Source organism: Nicotiana tabacum, chromosome 22 (genome assembly GCF_000715075.1).
Source record: "Nicotiana tabacum cultivar K326 chromosome 22, ASM71507v2, whole genome shotgun sequence".
Taxonomy (NCBI): Eukaryota; Viridiplantae; Streptophyta; class Magnoliopsida; order Solanales; family Solanaceae; genus Nicotiana; species Nicotiana tabacum.
In genome coordinates this window covers 222,576,356-222,599,615 of record NC_134101.1, presented here as the reverse complement: position 1 = coordinate 222,599,615, position 23,260 = coordinate 222,576,356, and the positions used below count along the sequence as shown (strand labels likewise).

At 37.1% G+C, this 23,260-nt stretch overlaps 1 protein-coding gene and 1 pseudogene across 1 annotated transcript; one reads left to right on the top strand and one right to left on the bottom strand.

Annotated features, from left to right (window-relative positions):
• Positions 1–2,902: 2,902 nt before the first annotated feature.
• Positions 2,903–6,196, bottom strand: LOC142176294 (uncharacterized; annotated as a pseudogene).
• A 15,087-nt stretch (positions 6,197–21,283) lies between these two features.
• On the top strand, positions 21,284–22,887 carry LOC107823809 (fe(2+) transport protein 1-like). The gene is made up of 3 exons (XM_016650518.2): positions 21,284–21,946; positions 22,262–22,411; positions 22,495–22,887. Exons 1-3 carry the CDS (start codon positions 21,320–21,322, stop codon positions 22,885–22,887), a joined length of 1,170 nt encoding a protein of 389 aa, XP_016506004.2. The 5' UTR covers positions 21,284–21,319.
• The last annotated feature ends 373 nt before the right edge of the window (positions 22,888–23,260 follow it).

Here is a 23,260-nt window from a genome sequence, read left to right as displayed (position 1 = left end):
GAATATTTAAGTGTAGGAGGATGTGACGACCCGGTCGGTCATCTTAAGAATTAATGCCTCGATCCCCTATTAACTGGTTTTCCTAAGTTTATTTCTGCTATTTTGATTTGCTAGGACGTTCGGTTTTGAGCTTCGGAGAGTTTTGGGACACTTAGTCCCTAAATGAGAGCTTAAGTGTTGGAAGGTTGACCGTAGTTGGAACAGTGTGAAGACAGCCTCGGAATGGAAATCCGATGGTTTTGTTAGCTCATTTGGGTGATTTCGGGCTTAGGTGCGTGTTCGGATTGTATTTTGGAGGTCCATAGCTATTTTAGGCATGAAATGCCGAAAGTTGAATTTTTGAAGTTTTCGATTTGATAGTGAGATTTTGATCCGAGGGTCGGAATGGAATTCTGGAAGTTGGAGTAGCACCGTAGTGTTGAATGTGATGTGTGTGCAAAATTTCAGGTCATTCGGACGAGGTTTGATAGACTTTTTGATCGAAAGCGTGTTTTTAGAGTTTTTGAAATTCTTAGGCTTGAATCCGATGAAAAATATGTGTTTTGATGTTGTTTTGAGCGTTTCGAAGGTTGGAACAAGTTTGGATGAAGTTATGGGATATGTTGGTAGGTTTGGTTGAGGTCCCGGGGGCCATGGGATGATTTCGGATGGTTGACAGAATGATTTTTGGAGTCTGGGAGTTGCAGCTTCAGCTGGTTTCTATCATAACCGCACCTGCAGTTTGGGTTCCACAGAAACGGCGGAGTAACTGTAGAAGCGGAAAAGGAGGAAAGGCAGCATGGACTGCAGAAGCGGGGTCTTCACCGTAAAAGCGGCCCCACATCTACGAAAGGATAGCCGCAAATGTGGAAATCGAGCCTTAAGTTAGAAGTCGCAAATGCGACAATGGTTCCGCAAAAGCGGGACCGCAGAAGCGGTCCCAGGATCGCAGATACGGAAACAGCTGGGCAGAAATATGAAAATTCGAGGGTTTAGTTTCAAAAGTTGGAAATTCGATTTGGAGCTCGGGAGAGGGCGATTTTGAGAGGAAATTGAAGAGGAGATCATTGAGTAACGATTCTTTAACCCTTCCTAGTTATATTCCATAAATCTATAGTTAGTTTCATCATTTAATTTCGGATTGGAGATAAAAATTGGGGAAAAGTTAGAAGAAAGTTCCTAGACCTAAAATTCGACTTTTGATTGGGAATTTGACCTTAGATTTGGATAATTTTGGTATGCATGAACTCGTGAGAGTATGAGGAATCTAAAAATATAAATTTTACCTGATTCTGAGAGGTGGGTCTGAGGGGTGTTTTGCTTATTTTACCTAATTTCGCATATTAGCTTAGAATTTAATTGTAGAATCAGTTACTTGAAGTGTTATTTACATTATGCAATTGAATTGAATAAATTTGGGCCATTTGGAGTCTAGTACTCGTGGCAAAAGCGTGGTTTCGGGTTGATTTAAGCTGGTTCGATGTAAGTGGCTTGCCTAACCTTGTGTGGGGGACTTTCCCCTTAGGATATGGTATACTTGATAATTGAAATGCCTTGTACGTGAGGTGACGAGTGCGTACTTGAGCTAATTGTTAAAAATCTGGTTTTCTTTAAGTATTTCGATTGAGTTCCTTTTTCCTGTTTCATTCTACTTGCAAATTTAGCCTGCTGTTAGTTTAGAAAAGCATGTTTAGTTGACTTATTTGCCTATTTGCTTAAACTGCCTTAATTGCATTACATGAAGCATGTTCGACTAGAGTTACTTGTTTACTTAGTATGAAATTTAGCTTAATTGAGTATTCTTGTGTTGCTGTCGTGTGTTTTACTTTGGGACTACGGGACACTATCCCGGGAGATCCCTTGTACGTATTTATGATTTGAACTGAAGTGCGGGATACCAAGAGATCCCTGGCACATATATTGAGGATACCAAGAGATCTTCGGGATACCAAGATATCTCTAGCATATCTTGAGGATACCAAGAGATCCTCGGAATACCAAGAGATCCTTTGTATACATAGAGGATACCAAGAGATCCCCGACATATATATATATATATATTGAGGATACTAAGAGATCCCCGGTTATCATCCTTTTTATGAGTGGTATTTCCTTGTATTTTGTCTTTATCTCTGTTTCAGTTATAGTACTCCTTATTATCCTGTATAGATTCTTACTATGGATTCTCAATTGTACTGCTTATCTTATCCTGTCATCTTTATATTTATTTAATCTCAGTAGGGCCCTGACCTTCCTCGTCACTACCCGACCTTGGTTAGGCTTGGCACTTACTGAGTACCGTTGTGGTGTACTCATGCCCTTTCTGTGCATGTTTTTCATGTGCAGATCCAGGTACCTCTGCTCAGACCTACCATCCTTGAGGCGAGGCGATCTTTCGGAGACTTCGAGGTATATCTGCCACGTCCACAGACCGAGGAGTCTCTCTCTCTATTCTATCTTGTAGTGATAGCCCTTTTATCTTTACTGTTGATGTAGACATTCCGGAGTTAGAGCATTTTACTATATTTCGTAGCTTGTGATTCATGGGTTTCCGGGTTTCGGGAGTATGTATTGGTTTTGAGAAGTTAAATGTTGTGTATGCCGAGCGGCACCTTTAAAACGATGTTTCATTTCTCTATTTCAGTTTTACATTGTTTTTCTTTTCTTCCGCAAGTTTGGGTTATTTTTTCGCATTTTAGGCTTACCTAGTCGTAGTCACGATGGTTCACAGAGGGTGAACCGGGTCGTGATAGCAGTGATCGTATAAATGCATCTTTATTGTGTTTACTCTGAACATGTTCTTTTTTCTGCAAGTCCAAAATCTGCAAGAAAAGCTTTAAACTATGGACCAACCAAAATGTTATTGGCCTTGATATTGCGATGTACTATAGGAGGAATACAATCATGGTGAAGATAAGCTAAACCCTGAGCTGCTCCTAATATGATGTTATACCTAGCATCCTAATCCAGAAATACTCTCTTCTCATGTAGCAGTCCTGCTAAACTCCCATTACTAATGTAATCAAATAAGAACAATCTTGTTTTGCCGTTATTACAGCATCCCAAAAGCCTCACTATGTTTTTGTGCCTGATTGATCCCAAAAGCCTCACTATTTTTTGAGTGCTGTGACTAGGTTTTCTTCTTTCATTTTTTTCTTTTAGCGTCCTGTATCTGAGACAAACTAATTTGAATACTGGATGCTGATAGTGAAAATAAAGAAGAACTAGTTGTACATAAAGCCAGGAGGTTCTCTGTTTGGGTGTAGAACTAGGTGTAGCATTTGTTTGTTGAGTCGTAAGTGGTTGATATCTCACTAGGACATGAAGGAGAATTCCAACTCAAACTTGTCTTCCATTCATCAGCCAAACTAGTTGTCAAACTGAAAGGAAATCCAATTGATCTGATGTTTTCCCATTGAGTAATATTAACATTTGTTGAATCTTGATTAGTCCTTAACCCTGCTTCATCATTTTCCATTCCTATACTTCTTTGCATATCTTGTGATGAACTCATTGAGAAGCTATTCATTTGTTGATTCGAACCTTCAAAATCAATAGTCTCAGAAGTTAAGGCGGGGATGTGTTGAAAAACATGGAAACCTCACGCGACGAAAACATGAAGTTACAAGGAACTTCAGTACTAGGACTTGAAAGAAAAGATGGTCTTGAAACCATAGTATTAAGGATCTTACATGAAGGAACATTTGAGACTAAGTCATTATTACTGGATAAGTGGAGAAGTGATCCAGTTTCAGTTAAAGAAGAGATATTCTGCGAGCCAAAATGAAATGTTGTACTTTGATTGAACACCTCTGGAGATGCTACTTCAGATAATGGATTTATCCAAGAGTAAGAAAGAGATCTATTTTCCATTGAGTTGGCTTTCTTGAATATTCTGCAGATAGCCCATGAATCCTACAGGAACCAAGTTGAACATAACGATTTAAACTAGGGTAACAAAGTCTAAAATGGATAAAAAATGAGGCTAATTAAGCTGTAATGGGGACCTACATTTGGTGGAAAATTTCTATCCAAGAATTTCTTAGGTTGTACTGACTCAATATTAGTTGTAGGAAGGCGAAACTCGCGCATCATCCAGTCAATTTTTTGCCTCTAGCGGCTCTACCTCTGTAGAAGACTAAGGACTTCTTCAAACCAATGCATTTGGTGCTATCAGAGGAATATATTGGTTTGTCAGTTCCAGTAGCCTTCCAAAAATCAGCTCATGTAACACGGTTTGGATGGGCGTTGTTCTTGTATTTACAGTCTATTGGACGGTAAAAATACCATTCTTTTTCCCCTGTAGATGCTAGCTCTGGACAAAAAATAGGAAGTCAAGAAAATATTAGTCTGGTTCATAATTTCTAAGAATGACATGCACACAAAAATAGTGTGGAATCTTCTCTAGATGTAATATTTATATTGATTTTCTGAAAGGAAACAAACATATAGTATAAAACATTCTTATTTTTTCAGAACCAGACAACTTTTAATGCTACAAATATGCATAAACAGTGACCAACCGTGATTTTTTAAGTGATTGCAGAAGATAGCCACTATGTTTAACCAGTGTAGTAAGTTTTCTCAAGTGTTGCATATGGCAAGTTGTCATCTTTAGATGCTGCTGTTGTTTAGATGCTGCTGTCATTTAGATGATGCTGTTGTTATTTTGATATGAGGCTTTCCTCTTCCTTATTGTGGTTGGGGCAATCTACATATGTTGTCATCTACATATGTTGTTGTCGTTTAGTTGCACTTTGCAAAGCATTTGTTTAATTCTTGTTTTCAGTTTTGTTTCTTGATTGAATTTTGGTTTGAATTGAGTGTTGGTTCGACTATCTGCTGCTAAGAAGATTGTTGGATTGAAGAATAAAACGGTTTTTGCTAAAAGCTTCAATAGGTAGTTGTTGAAGTTTGGGTTCTAATTAATTTGATTGAAATGTTCATATTTTAGTTTAGTTATTTTTACTTGTAGATGTTAGGTGAGGGAGTTGACTACTCTAACAGTGATGGAATGTTCAAGATGTTTTTTCACATTATACTTTATCTTTTGACACGATTATTTTATAATTTCAGGTCATACCGTCTGATGTCGAATAATTTAGCTGGTGAAAGATTTCAAAATGATGAAACGTTGCGGAAATCATTTGAAGACCATCATTCGTCTGGATTAATTATATAATGACATTAGCTATTTAGTCTAAACAATATATTTTTATGTTTTAAATTACTGTGATATTAATATTTTAGATTAGTACTTCCTTTTGTTTGTTAAGATTAATGAGATACATTATATTTTTTTTGAATAAATATTAATATATTTTATTATTTGAGTCATATTCTGTACGAATTTAGTAACTATTATTAATTGTGGCTAAACTATTTATAATTGATGTAGAATAATTGTCATTAAAGATATTGACTTTTAGCGGCAATTTAGTTAAACATATTAGCCATTAGAATGGAAGCTAAAAGGGAAAACTAAGATGTTTTCAGAAGGGATATTATGGCCATTTTAATTGCCACAAAATAATTGCCATTAAAGATGCGAACTTTTAGTGGCAATTATTTTTAATTTAGCGGCTATAAAAAATAGATGCTAAAGAAGTATAATTAGCCATTTGGATTGGATTTAGTAGCTATTATAATTGCCACAAACAATTTCCCTTAAAGATACGATTTTTAGCGGCAATTATTTTGAATGTAGCGGCTATAATAATGTACGCTAAAGAAGAATAATTAGCTGTTTTGGATTGGATTTAGTAGCCATTATAATTGCCGCAAATATTGCTGTTAAAGATAATAACTTTTAGCGGCAATAAAACATACAGTTTACCAGCTTTTGCGAGAATAGCCGCTAAAGGCTTTGCCGACCCCTGTTTCAGCGGCAAAAGACTAATGGCCGGTAAAAGATATAGCGGCTATTATTATTGCCGCTAAAGCCATATTGTATTGCCACTAAAGGTCTTATTTGTAGTAATGCTCTTGTGCTTGTGTTGTAGCCTCGATGGCTATGAATCTTGCATTAATTGTGCTTGGACTGTCTAGCAACTTTTTTTTTTTGTTTATGATGCCAAAAGGGAGAAGATAGAGTTGGGGTGCTGGATGTATTGTGGTGCTTGATGTACTTGCTCTAAATTGGGTCACATTGTCTTGGTGTATATTGATGCCATTGTGATGAGATGATTACCTGGATTATGCGCACAAAGTTTGTCATCGTCAAAAAAGGAGAATTTGTTAAGTATTAGGGTTTTGATGGTTAACAAAGTTTGTCCAAAGAATGTGCGTTAAGCCTCAAGGTAGCTGATGAAGTACTGTAAGAACTAGGTCCTCAAGGTCGTCGTTGAAGGTTCTTACAAGGCAGTAGCTTTTTTCCGAAGTTATTTGAGTCCGAGTTTTTAGGAAGAAGGCTGTTAATGTGATAAGGATCGTTGTCCAAGAAGATATGCTTGCATAAGTGATAAACAAGAGTCACAAAATTTGTGGAGTCCTTGGAGCTGTAGGAGTCCTATCTAATGAGAAGTTGACTATGTATAAGACTCCTAAAAGATCTCGGAGTCCAGCTAACTTAAATACTTTCCTGATGGACTAAGGACACTCATCCTTTTGCACATCAACTGTGGAAAAACATTTTCAACACTCAAGTCGATTACTAGTCTTAGTGTTCTTCTTGAGTCAGTTAGTGAATGTGTTTTAAGAAATCAAGTTGTAATCAAAGTAGCATACATGATCTGTGAGTTGAAGTAATTGTTTGAGTTTGCAAGTTAGAGTAACTTGTAAGTCAAATAGTTTAAGTATGAGAACTTGTGGGTATTGATTTACAGGTGTTGTGAATCAAGCTCACTCAATGAGGGTCTATGGGCTAGAAGTGGTGAATGAGACTGAGTCAGTAGGGATTATTGGGCTGAGTAAAATATTGGAAAGGTTTTATTTGGGATCCAGGCTCATTTAGAAAATGGTTAAAAAGGACTAGCGGTTAGAGAGAAGGGATTATGCGTATTGTGAAGAAAAGTGTCTACTTCTCCTCGTCTCCCTTTCTCTGAGTCTAAGTTATCATCCCCTTCTTATCTCTATCCGTAGCTGGTTCTACGTTCCAGTATTTCTTATTGCATTTCAGTAGGAATGTTGCGTATGTAATTGAGTTCTAGTTCATATTGATATAGTAAGGAGTTTGCCTATTTGTTACATTGGTGCTTTCATCCATCGGATTCCAATGGAGGTACTCGATCGATTCAGTGGCAGCAGCAACCCAGAGAGTTGGCTTTTTCGGGCCGAGCAGTACTTCACTTACCTTGGCTTTGCCGAGAAGGATTGGTTACCTCTTCCTTCCTTTTACCTTGATGTTGAAGCTCTTAATTGGTTCAACTGATTATTTTGGAACAAGTAATTTTTCGATTGGACGCATTTCAAAGTAAATTTTGTTCAGCATTTTCGATATCAAACCACCATGTATTCGGTGAGGCGTTTCGTTGGTTCCTCACCTGTTAGTTTTGACTACATTAATACTGTCCCTATAGTTTCAGAATCAGCTATGGTGTCTCCCTTTCCTGTTTCGAGCCTTATTCCGAAGACATCAGCATTTGAAGCGGCTTATGCAACTGAAAACTCAAAGGCAGACCATATGTTCAATAAATTGCCAGTGAAGTATGAAAATGTAGATTCCTTGACATTGATTACTGGAAGTAATACGGAGATTGTAAATCTTGAAGATATAGAAGCACCTCAAATTTGGAATGCAAATTCAGTAGAGGTAGTGGATTTGGTACAGGAACCTTCTTCCATCAATGAAGATCATGTGCTCGACGAAATTTCACTCGTCGTAGTAAGCTCCGACATGCATGATCTTAATGCTCCTGTCCATGAGGGAGACCGTTCTGTCAACTTCCAAACCAAAGTCCATACAGAGGTGTTAGATGATACCAGCGGATCTGATGACGGGGAGGAAGAAAATTCAAGAGATTCTATTATACCTGGGGTGTTTGACAAATTTCCTCAATGGGATACATTGGTTTCCTGGTTTTTACTAGCCAAGGAATTGTGGTGTCGAATGCGAGTATGAGATTTGATGTAATAGAGTTTCCATTTGATAATACCCTATGGTTTGGTACAATTCCATGGCTGAGTAATTATCTTAAAGAAATTGGTGGGGCTAATCACAATCAGATGTCGCTTTTTGGCTTACACAACCGCAATTGGGTTGATACTGGGCAAGAGCACAATCTTCCAGGATTCTTGTTGTCTAAATCCAGAGAGTGTGCTTGGGGGCAGAAAATACAGCAAGGGCTCGAAGCATTGGCTGAAAATTACTCCAAGCTGTCACCGGATATTCGGGTCGATAAAGCTGCTGGCCTTTTGTTTGCTTTGTTTGGTCTAGCTCATGAAGCAAGGTCTGCTTCATCGTATAGTATCTTTGATCCTAGTCCTTATCTTGATTATCCTAGCTTGCCCATGTTAGCAGTCTTCATAATAGCACACAAATATGGTAACTGCATTTGCTCTAGTAATGATGCAAAGGATTCTGGCTTACCAACTAGTAGTTATGTGGATAAGGGGTTCGACACTGGCCAGGTATTTAAGGTTGCTTCAGGTACAGTTGATATGAGTGTTGAACATAATGGAAATTCCATCAAATCTTGTGCAATGTATAAGCTACTGGGTCTATAGCAAATTCATTTATGTGTTCTGTTAATGATACTACTACTCAAATTGAGAAGCAATACATAATTAATCAGCTGAGGTCTTTTTCGAGTGGAAGGGCTCTTGAGCTACGTGCGTTACACCATGCTTTAACTTTTAAAATGGTGCAATGGATTAATGAAACTATTACCATCGGAGACGCACCTCTAAAGTTTGTTGTTGCATTCACAAAGAAGCTTTCATTAGGGATTAATTCTACATTCTCTATTCCCTGTGACCTGGTCATGTTTGATATTCACGAAGTTCTAGTTGCTTGTTACCAATTTCTTGCTGGACAGTCTAAACTACCATGCCCTCAACTTGGACTTGGGCTTGGGCTTGGGTTTGCTCACTACTTAGAGGTGATATCTTGTTTTCTTTCAGCTTACAATCGTGATCAGCTTTTACACAGAGGTAAATTTGATCCCATATATGAACTTGGTCATGCGGAATTTCTATTATCTTTGCTCCGCTTTCCACCTGATGAATCTGGATTAAACTTTCCATTTGACTCCGGCACTAGTTTTTTTTACCACATTTTATGGCGCTACAAGCAATTGTGCATTATGGACTGCGTCCGGCACGAGTCCTACCAAGTTCATGCCATCAGATGTATGGAATCTTCTTCAAATAGGACTCTGCGACATCACTGTTTGGTCTGTTGTCATATTTGGTTCTATTTTGGGTGGTGATTTTTCTTCTACTGTTGAATTTCTTACTTACACGAAACAAAAAAGGGGCTGCATTGTTATAGGTTTGGATATAAATTCTCTATTTGGCGTCTTAACTGTAGTTTTACAACTTATGAGCAGACAGTTGTTCGACACAGAGAATGCACATGAGGATGCACTGCTCAAGTTCGTAGGTGCACTTGCTGAAACTTCAGTTCATTACACTGCACTAGTACATGTTGTTTCTGCTATTCCTTTGGCGCTGACTTGTGGAGAGCGTGCTACCATCTTTTTCGCGCTTAACAACTCAATCCCGAACAACAACCTTTGTCATGTTTCTAGGACAAGGATCATGGAATTTAGGGAGGTACTTGGTGCTGGTGCCGATGCTGAACAATGTGTGTTGGAATCTCATGTTGGTGGTTCTTTTTTACAAGGAATGGATTTGGTGACAACCTTGGCAGGGGCAGAAAAGAATTTGTAGTGATTAAGTCGACAGTTGAACAGCAGGAAGGTGTAGCAAATTTTGTTGACATCTTTGTCAATTATGATGCATTTATGGTGGCACACTTGCATATGCAGGAAGGCACCAATTGCATTTTCTCACAAACATACAAAAGGGTGTTGGACTTGGATGCTGCCGCGGTGAAAGCTACGTTTTCCATTAGCGAAGTAAACTTTACAATACACTTTACAAGGGAGTACTTAGCAACTACTTTGGAAATGAACTTCCACATCTTTTATAATGACATGGCTTCTGACGAAACAAATTGGTCGAAGCAATTTCATCGGCAATATGCTCCTGTACTTGACATATATACTCTTGTTTGGTGCGAGTTGCGCAAGAATTTTTTTGACTTCGGAAATTCCATTGATGAGCAGAACCTATTTGATGGCGTTTATATTCTTGACTTGAACCTTGAGGACAAGGTTCTTTTTGAGGGCGGGAGTATTATATTGTTGTGAATCAAGGCTCACTCAATGAGGGCCTATGGGCTAGAAGTGGTGAATGAGACTGAGTCAGTCGGGATTATTGGGCTGAGTAAAATATTGGAGAGTTTTATTTGGGATCCAGACCCATTTAGAAAATGATTAAAAAGGACTAGCGGTTTTAGAGAAGGGATTATGCGTATTGTGAAGAAAAGTGGTTGCTTCTCCTCGTCTCCCTTTCTCTGAGTCTAAGTTCTCATCCCCTCCTTATCTCTATTCGTAGCTACTTCTACGTTCCAGTATTTCTTATTGCATTTCAGTAGTTTGAATGTTGCGTATGTAATTGAGTTCTAGTTCATATTGATATAGTAAGGAATTTGCCTATTTGTTACAACAGGTCTTGTAATCGATACATTTAGCTCATTTGGTTTAGTGAAGTTGAAGTTAAAATCCTGCATGGTAGGTCGCGGTTTTTGCACCTTTGAGCCGGGTGATTTTCTATGTAAAAATTGATGTGTTTGTTTATTGTTCATTTCGTTTACGCTTAAAAAATAAGGTAAAAAACCAAGTTCTTTAGTAATTTAGAAAGGCACTCAAATTAACGAACTGCCTCATCCTCAACATATCTTTACATATTTCTTCTTCACAATAAAGAGCACTGGTGCCAAATTTTATTTCATCTGGGTATTTTGTTATATTTGTAAGCTGCCATTGTTAGGCCAAGGTAGAACTTATGTGTTTATGAGAAGGCAACATTGTTTCTATCCCCCTTAAAATATATCTTTATATAATTAAATATGATGGAAATACGTTCTAATTTAGTACAGAAGGCTTCTCTACTCATACATACATGAAATACAATGAATCAATTTCAACAGAGAAATTCTCGCTTTTTTTCCGCTAAGTACTCTGTTTCTTTAGCAAGCTGAATGGCTTTATTACATGCATGGAGAAGTTCATTTCTGTCCTAGCCATTGCCACTGGTGAACTCCACCGTCGTCTAACTTTGTTGTTCACACTTCACATACTGCTCTATTACATGCCAGATACACAAGCAGCGGAGTAATCCACGACAGACAACAATCCAGTTCTGCAGAAGACAATGCGATTCTTCGCACGTTGTCCCTTCAACTATTGTTTCTGTCAACAGGGATAAATCTAATGCAATTGTTTTTTCACTTTCATGTTCTTATCTCTATCTCAAAAACAGAAAGATAAACGAGGAGAGGTGAGAAGAAAAAAAAGATATTTTATGAGAATGATTGATGATCTTCCTGAAAGAAATAAGAGCAGGATTTGGACTGGAGTAGCTTTAGTTATGCGTGGGCCGTTAGATTCTTAACATTTCTTTACGGTAGGATGAAAGTTGCCAAACTTTTGAATAGTTTAGGGATGCTTTTAGTTCACTTAATAGTACAGGGATGTACTTTAAGTTTGAGGCATAATTCAGGGATGTTTTTAGCCAAAAACTCTTTAGAAATTTCTAACTTTGTTTCGAAAAAAAAAAGTTATTGCTAATTTTTTCGACAAATTGGATGCCGACTGAAATTAATTGGTGCAGAGTTGACGGTGAGGTTTGGAGAATTGTGTGGATCATCAATGGGTTTGAAAAGGTTTTGGATTTGGGTAAGGAAAGAGAGGGAGAAATTCAAAAATAGCCAGATTTTAGACACTTTATATGTAAAGATAAATCTGAATGAAAATATTGTTCAAAATTCGGAAAAAAAAAATACTCCAGCATAATATACTGGAGTTCCAGTATAATATACCGGTCCAACATAATATACTGGAGTTTGGAGCACTGATGCTCCAGTCTCCAGTATATTATACTAGAGCCAGCAAAGTATACCGGTCCAGCATAATATGATGGAAGTTTATACACATGTGCACCAAACTCCAATATATTATGCTGGACCGGTCTCTATTGCAGCAAAATAATGGCTATTTTTTATTGACTTGGTAAGCACTGGCTATTTTTAAATGATCAGTCCGAAAATTGGCTAGACCGTGCTATTTTAACAGAGAACAAGGGTAAGATTGGGTAGAAATAGCGTGGGATAGCCATTTTTTATTATGGTATTTAGTTTTTATCCAGTATTTTTAATGTTGAGCAAAAATAGCCACTACTCTATTAAAATTAATACGAAAAGACGTTTTTACCATTTCTTCATGAGTGTTGTGTAAATATTAAGGATATGGTGTCCTTAGCATTAACATTTACACTGCACACATGAAGTTAAGGACGTCATGTCCTTAACATTTACACTGCACATATGAAGTTAAGGACGTGACATGACACTTTGTCCTTAATATTTACACAGCATTCATGAAGTTACGGACACCATGTCCTTAATATTTACACGACGCTCATAAAGTTAAGGACACTATGTCCTTAACATTTATACTGCATATATGAAGTTAAGGATATGAGGTCCTAAAGTTTAACAACAAAAGGTGCCAATACAAATTAAGGACATTATGTCCTTAACATTTACACTGCACACATGATGTTAAGGACGCCATGTCCTTAACATTTACACTAAATATATGAAGTTAAGGACATGACATGATACTTTGTCCTTAATATTTATACGACATTCATGAAATTAAAGATACCGTGTCCTTAATATTTACACAGCACCCATGTCTAGCACATGGGTATTTTCGTCTGGGCGGATAAAAATTTATTAAGCACTAGTTAAAGAGTAAATACATTTTGAACAGTGGCTAACGAATAAAGACGTCTTTAATTAGTAGCTAACGGTGCACTTCCCCTTAAGATTGGTGTCTAACAAAGGCGGAGCCAGAATTTTAAGTGTATGAATTCTGAATTTTAAGACAGGGATGTGACCTTGAGCATACACAATTATAATACTAAGAAACGTGAGTACTAATATTTAATATATATTTAAAAAGTAATGACCACTTAACACAATATATGACTATAAACAATATCGTTATAATTGCACTTGATGACTTGTCATATTTTGAAAAATAAAAAATGATCACATCATTAGGTAGGTCTTTAAGTTTCAACATTTTAAACTCTGTAAATAACAAATTAAACAATCATTCAAAAAGTTACCACCAATACAAAATTTCATAAAAGTAAAAAAAAAAATCTACTATTGTAGTAGCCAAAGATAATATCAAATTTAAGTAAATAAACAAGTCTTCATATCTCGTGAATATTTTTTTAAAAGTTCACTGCATAATGAATATATCACTTTACAAATTGAATATCTCATTTTAATTTGATTTTGCACAATAATATAAAGAAAAATAAAAGAGTTCAAGATTTAAATCGCTTAGTGTTTATCAATGAAACTTTTGAAGCCATATATAAACATTATAAAAATTTATAAGAAATGGAAAAGAACAAAATATGGTCCACCCTCCAACTAATACACAAATCACATTCATGTGGTAAAGCTAAGAAAAAATTAAGAGATGGGTTTAAACTTTAGGGGAGGCAGACAAATACAAATATAAAAGCCGAAATGAAAAATTCACCCTTGGAACTAAAGATTTTAAAATCAAAAATTTACTCAACAAATCAAAAGATAAAAGAAAGGCAAACTGTTGCGGAAGCCAAATGTATATAGTGTGAATAAGTCACAACTACTATACCAAAAATTATGACAGCCACCAAATAATAAATAAGACAATAAAACAACAATAAAGGGAACACCAGAATTTACGAGGTTCGGCTAATTTTGCCTACTCCTCGGACACAACCAATATTTTATTTCACTCCAAAAATACAAGTGAAATAATACTAAAGAGAGAAGATACAAATGCTTTAAACAGATGAGAAGGCAAATGAGAGGTGTGTTTAAATCCTAAACATTAAGCCTTCTTTTATAGGGGGAAAATTCCCCCAACCCTTCTTTTCCCACCGATGTGGGACAAAATGTTTTGCCAAATTCAACAAATCTCCACCTTGGCAAAATTCCACATCTTCAATTTTCTCTCAATAACAAATTTTGATTGTGTCTTCATCTTCAATCTTCAGTTTTCAACAATGTTGATCAAATCCAAACAATGTTGAAACTTGACCGCAGCCACCACCTTTGTCAGCATATCAGCAGGATTCTCCGTAGTATGAATTTTCTTCACTGTGACTCCACCTTCTTCTATGATTTCTCGTACGAAATGATACTGAACATCAATGTGCTTCGTCCTTGCATGATAAACTTGGTTCTTCGCTAATTGAATAGCACTTTGACTATCACAAAAAATTGTGATACCTTTTTGTTCAACACCAAGCTCCTTTAGCAATCCTTGAAGCCAAATTGCCTCTTTCACAGCCTCTGTAATAGCCATGTACTCTGCCTCTGTTGTAGACAAAGCAACTGTTGACTGCAAAGTAGACTTCCAACTAACTGGTGCATTTGCAAAAGTAAACACATAACCAGTAGTTGATCTTCGTTTGTCCAGATCACCCGCAAAATCGGAGTCACAATATCCAACTACAGACTGATTGTCTTCCTTCTCAAAAACTAACCCGACATCTACAGTATTATGAATATACCGTAGAATCCACTTCACAGCTTGCCAACGCTCCTTCCCTGGATTGTGCATATATCTGCTAATAATTCCAACAACTTGTGAAATGTCAGGCCTTGTGCAAACCATTACATACATCAAGCTACCAACAGCATTTGCGTATGGTACCTTTGACATATACTCTCGTTCAGCTTCATCCATTGGCGACATAATAGTACTTAGCTTAAAATGGGAAGCAAGTGGAGTACTAACTGGCTTAGTCTTGTCATCTATGCCAAAACGTTGAAGTACTCTCTTCAAATATTCCTTTTGAGATAAACAGAGTTTCTTTGAACGTCTATCTCTAATTATCTCCATGCCAAGAATTTTCTTTGCCTCGCCCAGATCCTTCATCTCAAACTCCTTCTTCAGTTGAATCTTCAACTTATCAATTTCTTCCGAATTCTTGGAAGCTATCAACATATCATCAACATATAGGAGAAGATATATAAAGGAACCATCTTTAAGCCTGCGCAAATACACACAATGATCGTATTTGCTTCTCTTGTACCCTTGCTGCAACATAAACTTGTCAAATCGTTTGTACCATTGTCTAGAAGATTGTTTCAAACCGTACAACGATTTTTCAAGTTTGCACACCATATTTTATTTTCCAGCAACTTTGAATCCTTCTGGCTGAATCATGTAGATTTCCTCCTCCAAGTTTCCATGTAAAAACGCAGTTTTTACATCCATCTGAACTAGTTCCAAATCCAATTGTGCTACCAAAGCCAACATAATTCTAATTGAGGAATGTTTTACAACTGGAGAAAACACTTCATTGTAATCAATTCCCTCCTTTTGAGCATATCATTTGGCTTGGTTAGGAAATCCTTCTTTCTTTGCAAATACCCATTTGCACCCAATTGCTTTCTTTCCCTTCGGGAGATTGGCCAATCTCCATGTATGATTCTGATGAAGGGACTGTATTTCATCATTCATGGCAATCCTCCACTTATCTTCTTCTGAACTTTGGACTGCGTCTTTATAAGTGGTAGGAACATCATCAGCTACAATTGCACAAGCAACCGTTTTTATGAGACGAACAGATTTCGTTATTGTTCTTTTTGGCCTGCTGGTTGCTATTGATTCAAGTTGTTGTTGAGGTTCCTGAGTTGGAATCTCCTCTGCTGGCTCTCCTTTCAGAGGGTAATCTTCATTTGTTTCCTCCTCTGCTTCTTGTGTAGGAAAAATAAATTTTCCCTCAAACTCCACCTGCTTAGAAGCACCTTTATTTTGTTTGGTATCTTCTGTTACCTTATTTACCATAGCAGATTCATCAAAGGTAACATCCCTGCTGAAGATTACTTTCTTTGTCATAGGACACCATAAGCGATATCCTTTGACTCCAGAAGTAATTCCTATAAAAATAGCCTTCTTTGCCCTTGGATCCAATTTTGACTCCGTCACATGATAATATGCAGTTGAGCCAAACACGTGCAAAGAGTTATAATCTACAACAGGTTTTCTATACCATTTTTCAAAAGGTGTCTTGCCATCAATAGCAGCAGATGGTAGACGATTAATGAGGTGGCATGCATATGTAATTGCCTCAGCCCAAAATTCTTTGCCCAAGCCAGCATTGGACAACATACACCGTACCTTCTCCAGCAAGGTCCGGTTCATACGTTCTGCCACTCCATTCTGTTGTGGTGTATGTCTAACAGTGAAGTGTCGGACGATGCCATCATTTTCACAGACCTTATTGAAATGATCATTTTTGTATTCACTTCCATTGTCTGTGCGAATACACTTGATCCTCTTGCCTGTTTGATTCTCCACCATCGTCTTCCATTTGAGAAAAATTCCCAACACTTCGTCTTTGCTCTTCATTGTATACACCCATACTCTTCGGGAAAAATCATCAACAAAGGTTACAAAATAGTGCTTCCCACCCAATGAAGGTGTTTTGAAAGGACCCCAAACATTAGAGTGTACATAATCCAAAATGCCTTTAGTATTATGGATCGCTGTACCAAATTTAACCCTTGTCTGTTTCCCTTTAACACAATGCTCACAAAATTCTAAGTTGCAAGCCTTTACTCCTTTTAACAATCCTTGATCTGATAGAGTTTTCAAGGATTTTCCTCCAGCATGTCCCAAGCGCATGTGCCATAGCTTGGTTGCTTCTGCCTCTTTGTCGTCACTGGATGTCACTGTCGCTGTCCCAATAACTGTACTACCACGATAGTGGTACATATTATTGTTCTTCCGATTAGCCTTCATTACCACTAGTGCACCTGAGCATACTCTCATCACTCCATTTTCTGCAATGATTTTGAACCCTTTTGATTCTAGGGCTCCCACAGAGATGAGATTCTTCTTCAAGTCTGGTACATATCGAACATCTATCAATATTCTGATCATTCTATCATGGTTCCTTAATCGTATTGAACCAATGCCATATGAGGTAAGAGCGCTGTTATCCGCTGTGTGGACGACTCCATATTCTCCTTCTTGAAATTCCACGAACCAGTCCCTGTTGGGACACATATGATAGCTACAAGCCGAGTCCATCAACCATATGTCTGATGATGTTGATGACTCTGTTGTAACTAATGAGAAGTCTAAATCATCACAATCAGCTACATTTGAATCCATAATAGCCTTTCCATTGTTATGTTTGGCCTTATTCTTCAACTTCGGACAGTCTTTCTGCCAGTGCCCTTTTTCTCGACAAAAGGCACATTCATCTTTGCTGGGTCTGGATCTTGACTTGGATCTTCCCTTCTTTGTCCTCGTTTGATTTTGAGGACGATCCCTCACAAACAATGCTTCTCCTTCTCCGCCCTTCTGTTTTTCTCGCTTTCTTTGTTCATAGCTGTACAAAGCCGAACAAACTTCTCTGAGAGAAATTTCGTCATTTCCATGGAGTAGAGTAGTTTCAAGGTGCTCGTACTCATCAAGAAGTGACGCCAACAACATTAAGGCCAAGTCACCATCATCATAAGTTGTATCCATATTTTGCAAATCTGTGACCAACTTATTGAAACTGGTGATATGTTCATTCATCGTGGTACCAGGAACATAGGTGAAGTGAAACAGTCTCTTCTTCATGTACAATTTATTTTGACTGTTTTTCTTCAAAAATTTATCCTCCAGTGCTTTCCATAATTTACTTGCAGAAGTTTCCTTTGTGTATGGATATTTCTGCTCTCTAGCAAGGTAGGATCGAATGGTACCGCAAGCAACACGGTTGATAATTCTCCAATCTTCTTCTCCAATAACATCTGGTTTCTTTTCTTCAATGGCCAGATCTAGCCCTTGTTGAAAAAGGACATCTAGAACCTCGCCTTGCCACATCCCAAAATGCCCGGACCCGTCAAAAATTTCTACCGCAAATTTCGCATTTGACACAATTCTTGTCATAAGCGAAGATGCCAATGATGACGTATTGTTGACACTTGATGTAGATTCTTCTTGTTTATTGTCTCCCATATTTGACACAAATATTATTTAATAGCTGACGACACAAATCAAGATTATTCCTTTCTGATGTAGAAGATCAGACTAAGCTGCAACCACAGAGCATACTCAGACAGAACCTTGACTCAGTTACCAAGATAAATCTTTTCTGATGTGGAAGATCAGACTATGCTGCAACCACAGAGCATACTTAGACAGTACCTTGGCTCTGATACCAATTGTTGCGGAAGCCAAATGTATATAGTGTGAATAAGTCACAACTACTATACCAAAAATTATGACAGCCACCAAATAATAAATAAGACAATAAAACAACAATAAAGGGAACACCAGAATTTACGAGGTTCGGCTAATTTTGCCTACTCCTCGGACACAACCAATATTTTATTTCACTCCAAAAATACAAGTGAAATAATACTAAAGAGAGAAGATACAAATGCCTTAAACAGATGAGAAGGCAAATGAGAGGTGTGTTTAAATCCTAAACATTAAGCCTTCTTTTATAGGGGGAAAATTCCCCCAACCCTTCTTTTCCCACCGATGTGGGACAAAATGTTTTGCCAAATTCAACACAAACAAATAAAAGAAGAAAAGAAGATGGAATAGCAGGGATGGACCTTGAAGAAAAATATGACTAGCTGGTACTTATGATTTTTGATTTTATACAACAGAAAAGCCTAAAAATGTTATTCAACTTACAGAAATGATCTATCTATGTCATCCGTTAAAAGGTCGATATTTCTCTGCCACTACCATTATACTTTTGGCCTATTTATGCCACTTATTGCCAAACTGTTCCATTTTTTCGTTTTTAACTAATTAGAATTAATTTTTCGACCACACATTTCCACGTATCTTTATATTATTGGTTCTTCTTTACCCGAACCTACATTTGTTTTACCATGGTTATGTTTAATTAACCATGCCACCACATCTAGGAGGAGCCAATGTAGTCAATTTGTGAATACTCCACTGCCCTGCATCCCCGAAATATGAAACTGGAACTTTGCCAGGTTTGCCACCACCAGCTCTATGTTTAGCTGGTGGAGATTGTTCAGGCTCACCTCTCAACCAAATTTCAGACAACTCCACCGTGGGAATCGTCGTCTCCGACGAGCTGCAGATCTCCGGTGTAACAGAAATGGCCGACCATGGAGTTCCAGGTATTCATTTGGGGAAAACTCGAAACTAATCTGCTCGCCCTGATGAAGAGAACCTGTTTGCACCTCCAATTTCACATGGGTATCAACAACCAACATCAATTTTGGAATCAAAGATTACTGGCCGCGGGAACACACTAGGTGTTCGACAAAATGAAATTTTCATTTCTTGGCCAAATTGTGGCCAGCTAACCATTGGAATTACTTCTACAACACCTAAGGAGCAGGCTTGCAAAGTTTCAAACCAATCCAACAAGGGAATTGATCACCACGATCAGAAAAAGACCCCAGAAACGCACCAGTTGGCCGAAGATGATGTTCCGGCGATCCAAAATGGCCAATGCCAATGCCAAATTGTTTGTTATGCTGAGGAAATTGATAATGTTCAATTAGACTGCCACAACAATAAATCAACCGACGCAACAATGCAAAAATCGACTTTACCAGACTTAACTGTTTTAGAAGTGAAGTGAAGGAATTAGGGGTTGGGTTAAAAGATGGTTTATTGGGTATGGGTTTAATAACCAGGGTTAAAAGAAATGTAGTGTCGGGTAAAGAAAGAACCAATAATATAAAGACACGTGGAAATGTGGGGTCGAAAAATTAATTCTATTTATTTAAGAACGAAAAAGTATAACCGTTTGGCAATAAGTGGCATAAATAGGCCAAAAGTATAACTGTAGTGGCATGTAAATAACGATCTTTTAACGGATGGCATAGATAGATCATTTCTGTAAGTTGAGTGACACTTTTAGGCCTTTTCCGTTTAAACAATGACAAAAACTTTCTAAAGCCTTAATTTTTTCCCTCACTTTTCTTTTGATTTTGATGGGGGAATAACTCCCTCAAAGAAGTGAAGGACAACTGGGGCTGTTTTGATGCTTTTATCTTTTTTTTGTCTTAGTAATAAGTTTGTGGGGTTTTTTCAAAAAAAGGAAAAGGAAACGTTGTTAAAAAGAGTAAAACTACACTGGTTTTCGACAGAATCGAACCCGCCTAGTCTACATTAATCTACATGAATTGCCTCCAAATCAAGAACTCTTACCACTAAACCCAGAGCCACTATTAATATTGGGTTCGCCGTTCTATATTTATATCCTCTCAACAAAATTTTCAATGCAAAAATAGGGTCCGAGAAAAAATCACTGAGTTCGTCCGAACCCACACTCACTATTGTAGTTCCGCCCCTGGTGTCTAATATATCGTTTTGTATATAAATGATTGAAATAATATATGCTAATATAATTAAGTGATAACATAGATGAAATGCATTCTTAAATTCATTGCAATATTAAGATTTGTGAAAATATAGATTTTAGTTGAGTCGCTTGAATAAGCATATACATACTCGAACTAATTCTGTTGTTAAACTACTAGTACCGAAAATTTTGAAAACTTAAGATAGTCGAGAGTGTCAAATCAATAAAGTTGTTGAAGTTATCAATATAATATATAAATTACTTCTCGCACTCGTAGTATATCATTAATTTGATAAATCAATTATTTTTGGCTTTAAGGGAATATGTTCAAAATAAACGCAAACTGTAAAAAAAAAAAATTGTCATAATCATGCGGGCCCAGACCTAATGCCACCTAGGATGACAAGTCATCATAGGCGTACGTTAAAGTGAAGATTGATGGCGACTTTAATATACACTACGTAGTCAAAATGATGACGACACACGCATAGCGCACGCTTGTCACAAGCAAACATTCCTCGTACATATTTTTTACTTTACCCTCATTATACTGAAGAATTATACCCTTAACTCCAATTTAACTACCTTAAATTTGAATTAAAATTAAGGGTAAAACTGTTATTTGATCAATTCGCTTTGACTTTAAATTCTTATAAGATCAACAGATTCTATCCGAAAATTCCATCAAGTTGTGTCACGTCTCTTTGCAAATCATTCTATTGATCTCCGAATGGCCATTTCTTCTAAATATATTGCTATTTTTCTCATTTTTATTTTCCTTTCTTTTCCATCAAAAATCACATGTCAATCTGAAAATAATAATACTACTCAATCAAAATGTGGTTCAGATACTGGACATGGATGTAGGAACAAGAATGAGGCATTAAAGCTAAAACTTGTTGCCATTGCTTCAATTCTTGTAACTAGCATGATTGGTGTTTGTTTACCCCTTGTTTCTCGTACAGTTCCTGCCCTTCAACCCGATAAGAATTTATTCGTGTTGGTTAAGGCATTTGCTTCCGGGGTTATACTAGCCACTGGATACATGCACGTTATGCCTGACTCGTTCGATTGTCTTAGGTCAGACTGCTTGCCGGATAACCCCTGGAAAAAATTTCCCTTCACGACGTTTGTTGCTATGCTTTCGGCTATTTTAACTCTAAGCGTGGATTCGTACGCAATGAGTTACTTCAAGAAGTATAAATTGGAAAATAATGGAGTAGGAAATGGAAGAGATATTGTTCATAATGGAAAGATGGAGTCGCATATTTTTGACAATAATATTAGCCACGTTCATGGAGAAGCCAAAGTTGATGATAATGCTACACAATTGCTAAGGTATCGGGTGGTGGCTCAGGTACAGTTCTCACTTCAATAGGAATTATCTTATATAGTCCGCATTGTAGAAGGGGAAGCTCGCGAGCAACAGTAATTTTGACTCTGTGTGACCTATAGGTAGTCTGTTTACATTACGCCTCTTGAGTGCGGCCTTCCCTAGACCCTACGTGAACGCAAGATGCTTTATGCACTGCGATGCCCAATGGTGTTATTGTATATCAACAATTTTCAATAACCCGCCTTATTTAGAAAACTTATACGTCAATATGTCACATATAATATTCTTCATTTTTATTTTTTCTTCACCTTAGTTGAATGTCATATGGCAATGCAGGTTTTGGAGCTAGGAATAGTTGTGCACTCAGTAGTGATAGGATTATCTATGGGAGCATCTGATAATCCATGTACTATTAGGCCACTAGTAGCTGCTATATGTTTCCATCAACTTTTTGAAGGAATGGGTTTAGGAGGTTGCATTCTTCAGGTAAATTTAAAAATAAAATTTCAAATCTCGTCAATATTATTCATTATTGCATAAATCTAACCTTTTTATTTTTTCGTGTGTAGGCTGAATATGGTATGAAGATAAAAGCAATAATGGTGTTCTTTTTCTCATTAACAACACCATTTGGAATAGCACTTGGAATAGGTTTATCAAAAGTGTATAGTGAAAATAGTCCAACAGCACTAATAGCGGTGGGATTGCTAAATGCATGTTCAGCTGGTTTATTGAATTACATGGCATTAGTGGATCTTCTTGCTGCTGATTTCTTGGGGACTAAATTGCAGAATAGTATGAAACTTCAATCATGGGCTTATGTTGCTGTTTTATTAGGTGCTGGTGGGATGTCTATCATGGCCATATGGGCCAAAATTGTTTTGAGGGGAAAAAGAAAAGTATTTAGGCATTTTTTTTTCAATCTAATTTTCTTCCATCACCCATGTAAATATAAATTTTGAATCTCGAAAATAATGTAAAGAGTTTGGTCTCCTTTTTATATGCTTTAGTACTTTTCATGTACTGTTGAATTTTAAACTCGTGCCCAGAGGCGGCTAGAGCTTTAAAAGTGCCGGATTCATCTGAACCAAGTACTTTTGAAGTAAAACATAAGTTTATGAGTTAAAATTCATTAAAGTTGCAATAAACAGTAGATATGAACTCATAACTTTAAAAATATTTACGAAGTATACTAGTTTGCAGAGCTCATTCTACATATAACTCTACCTTCTCCATATATGCAAATATTAGACCTATTGAAACATTGCGATAATATTAAGTTCTTGCAAGTCCAATTGATGAACTTCTAGTATTCATGGGTATGCCTTTTTGGCA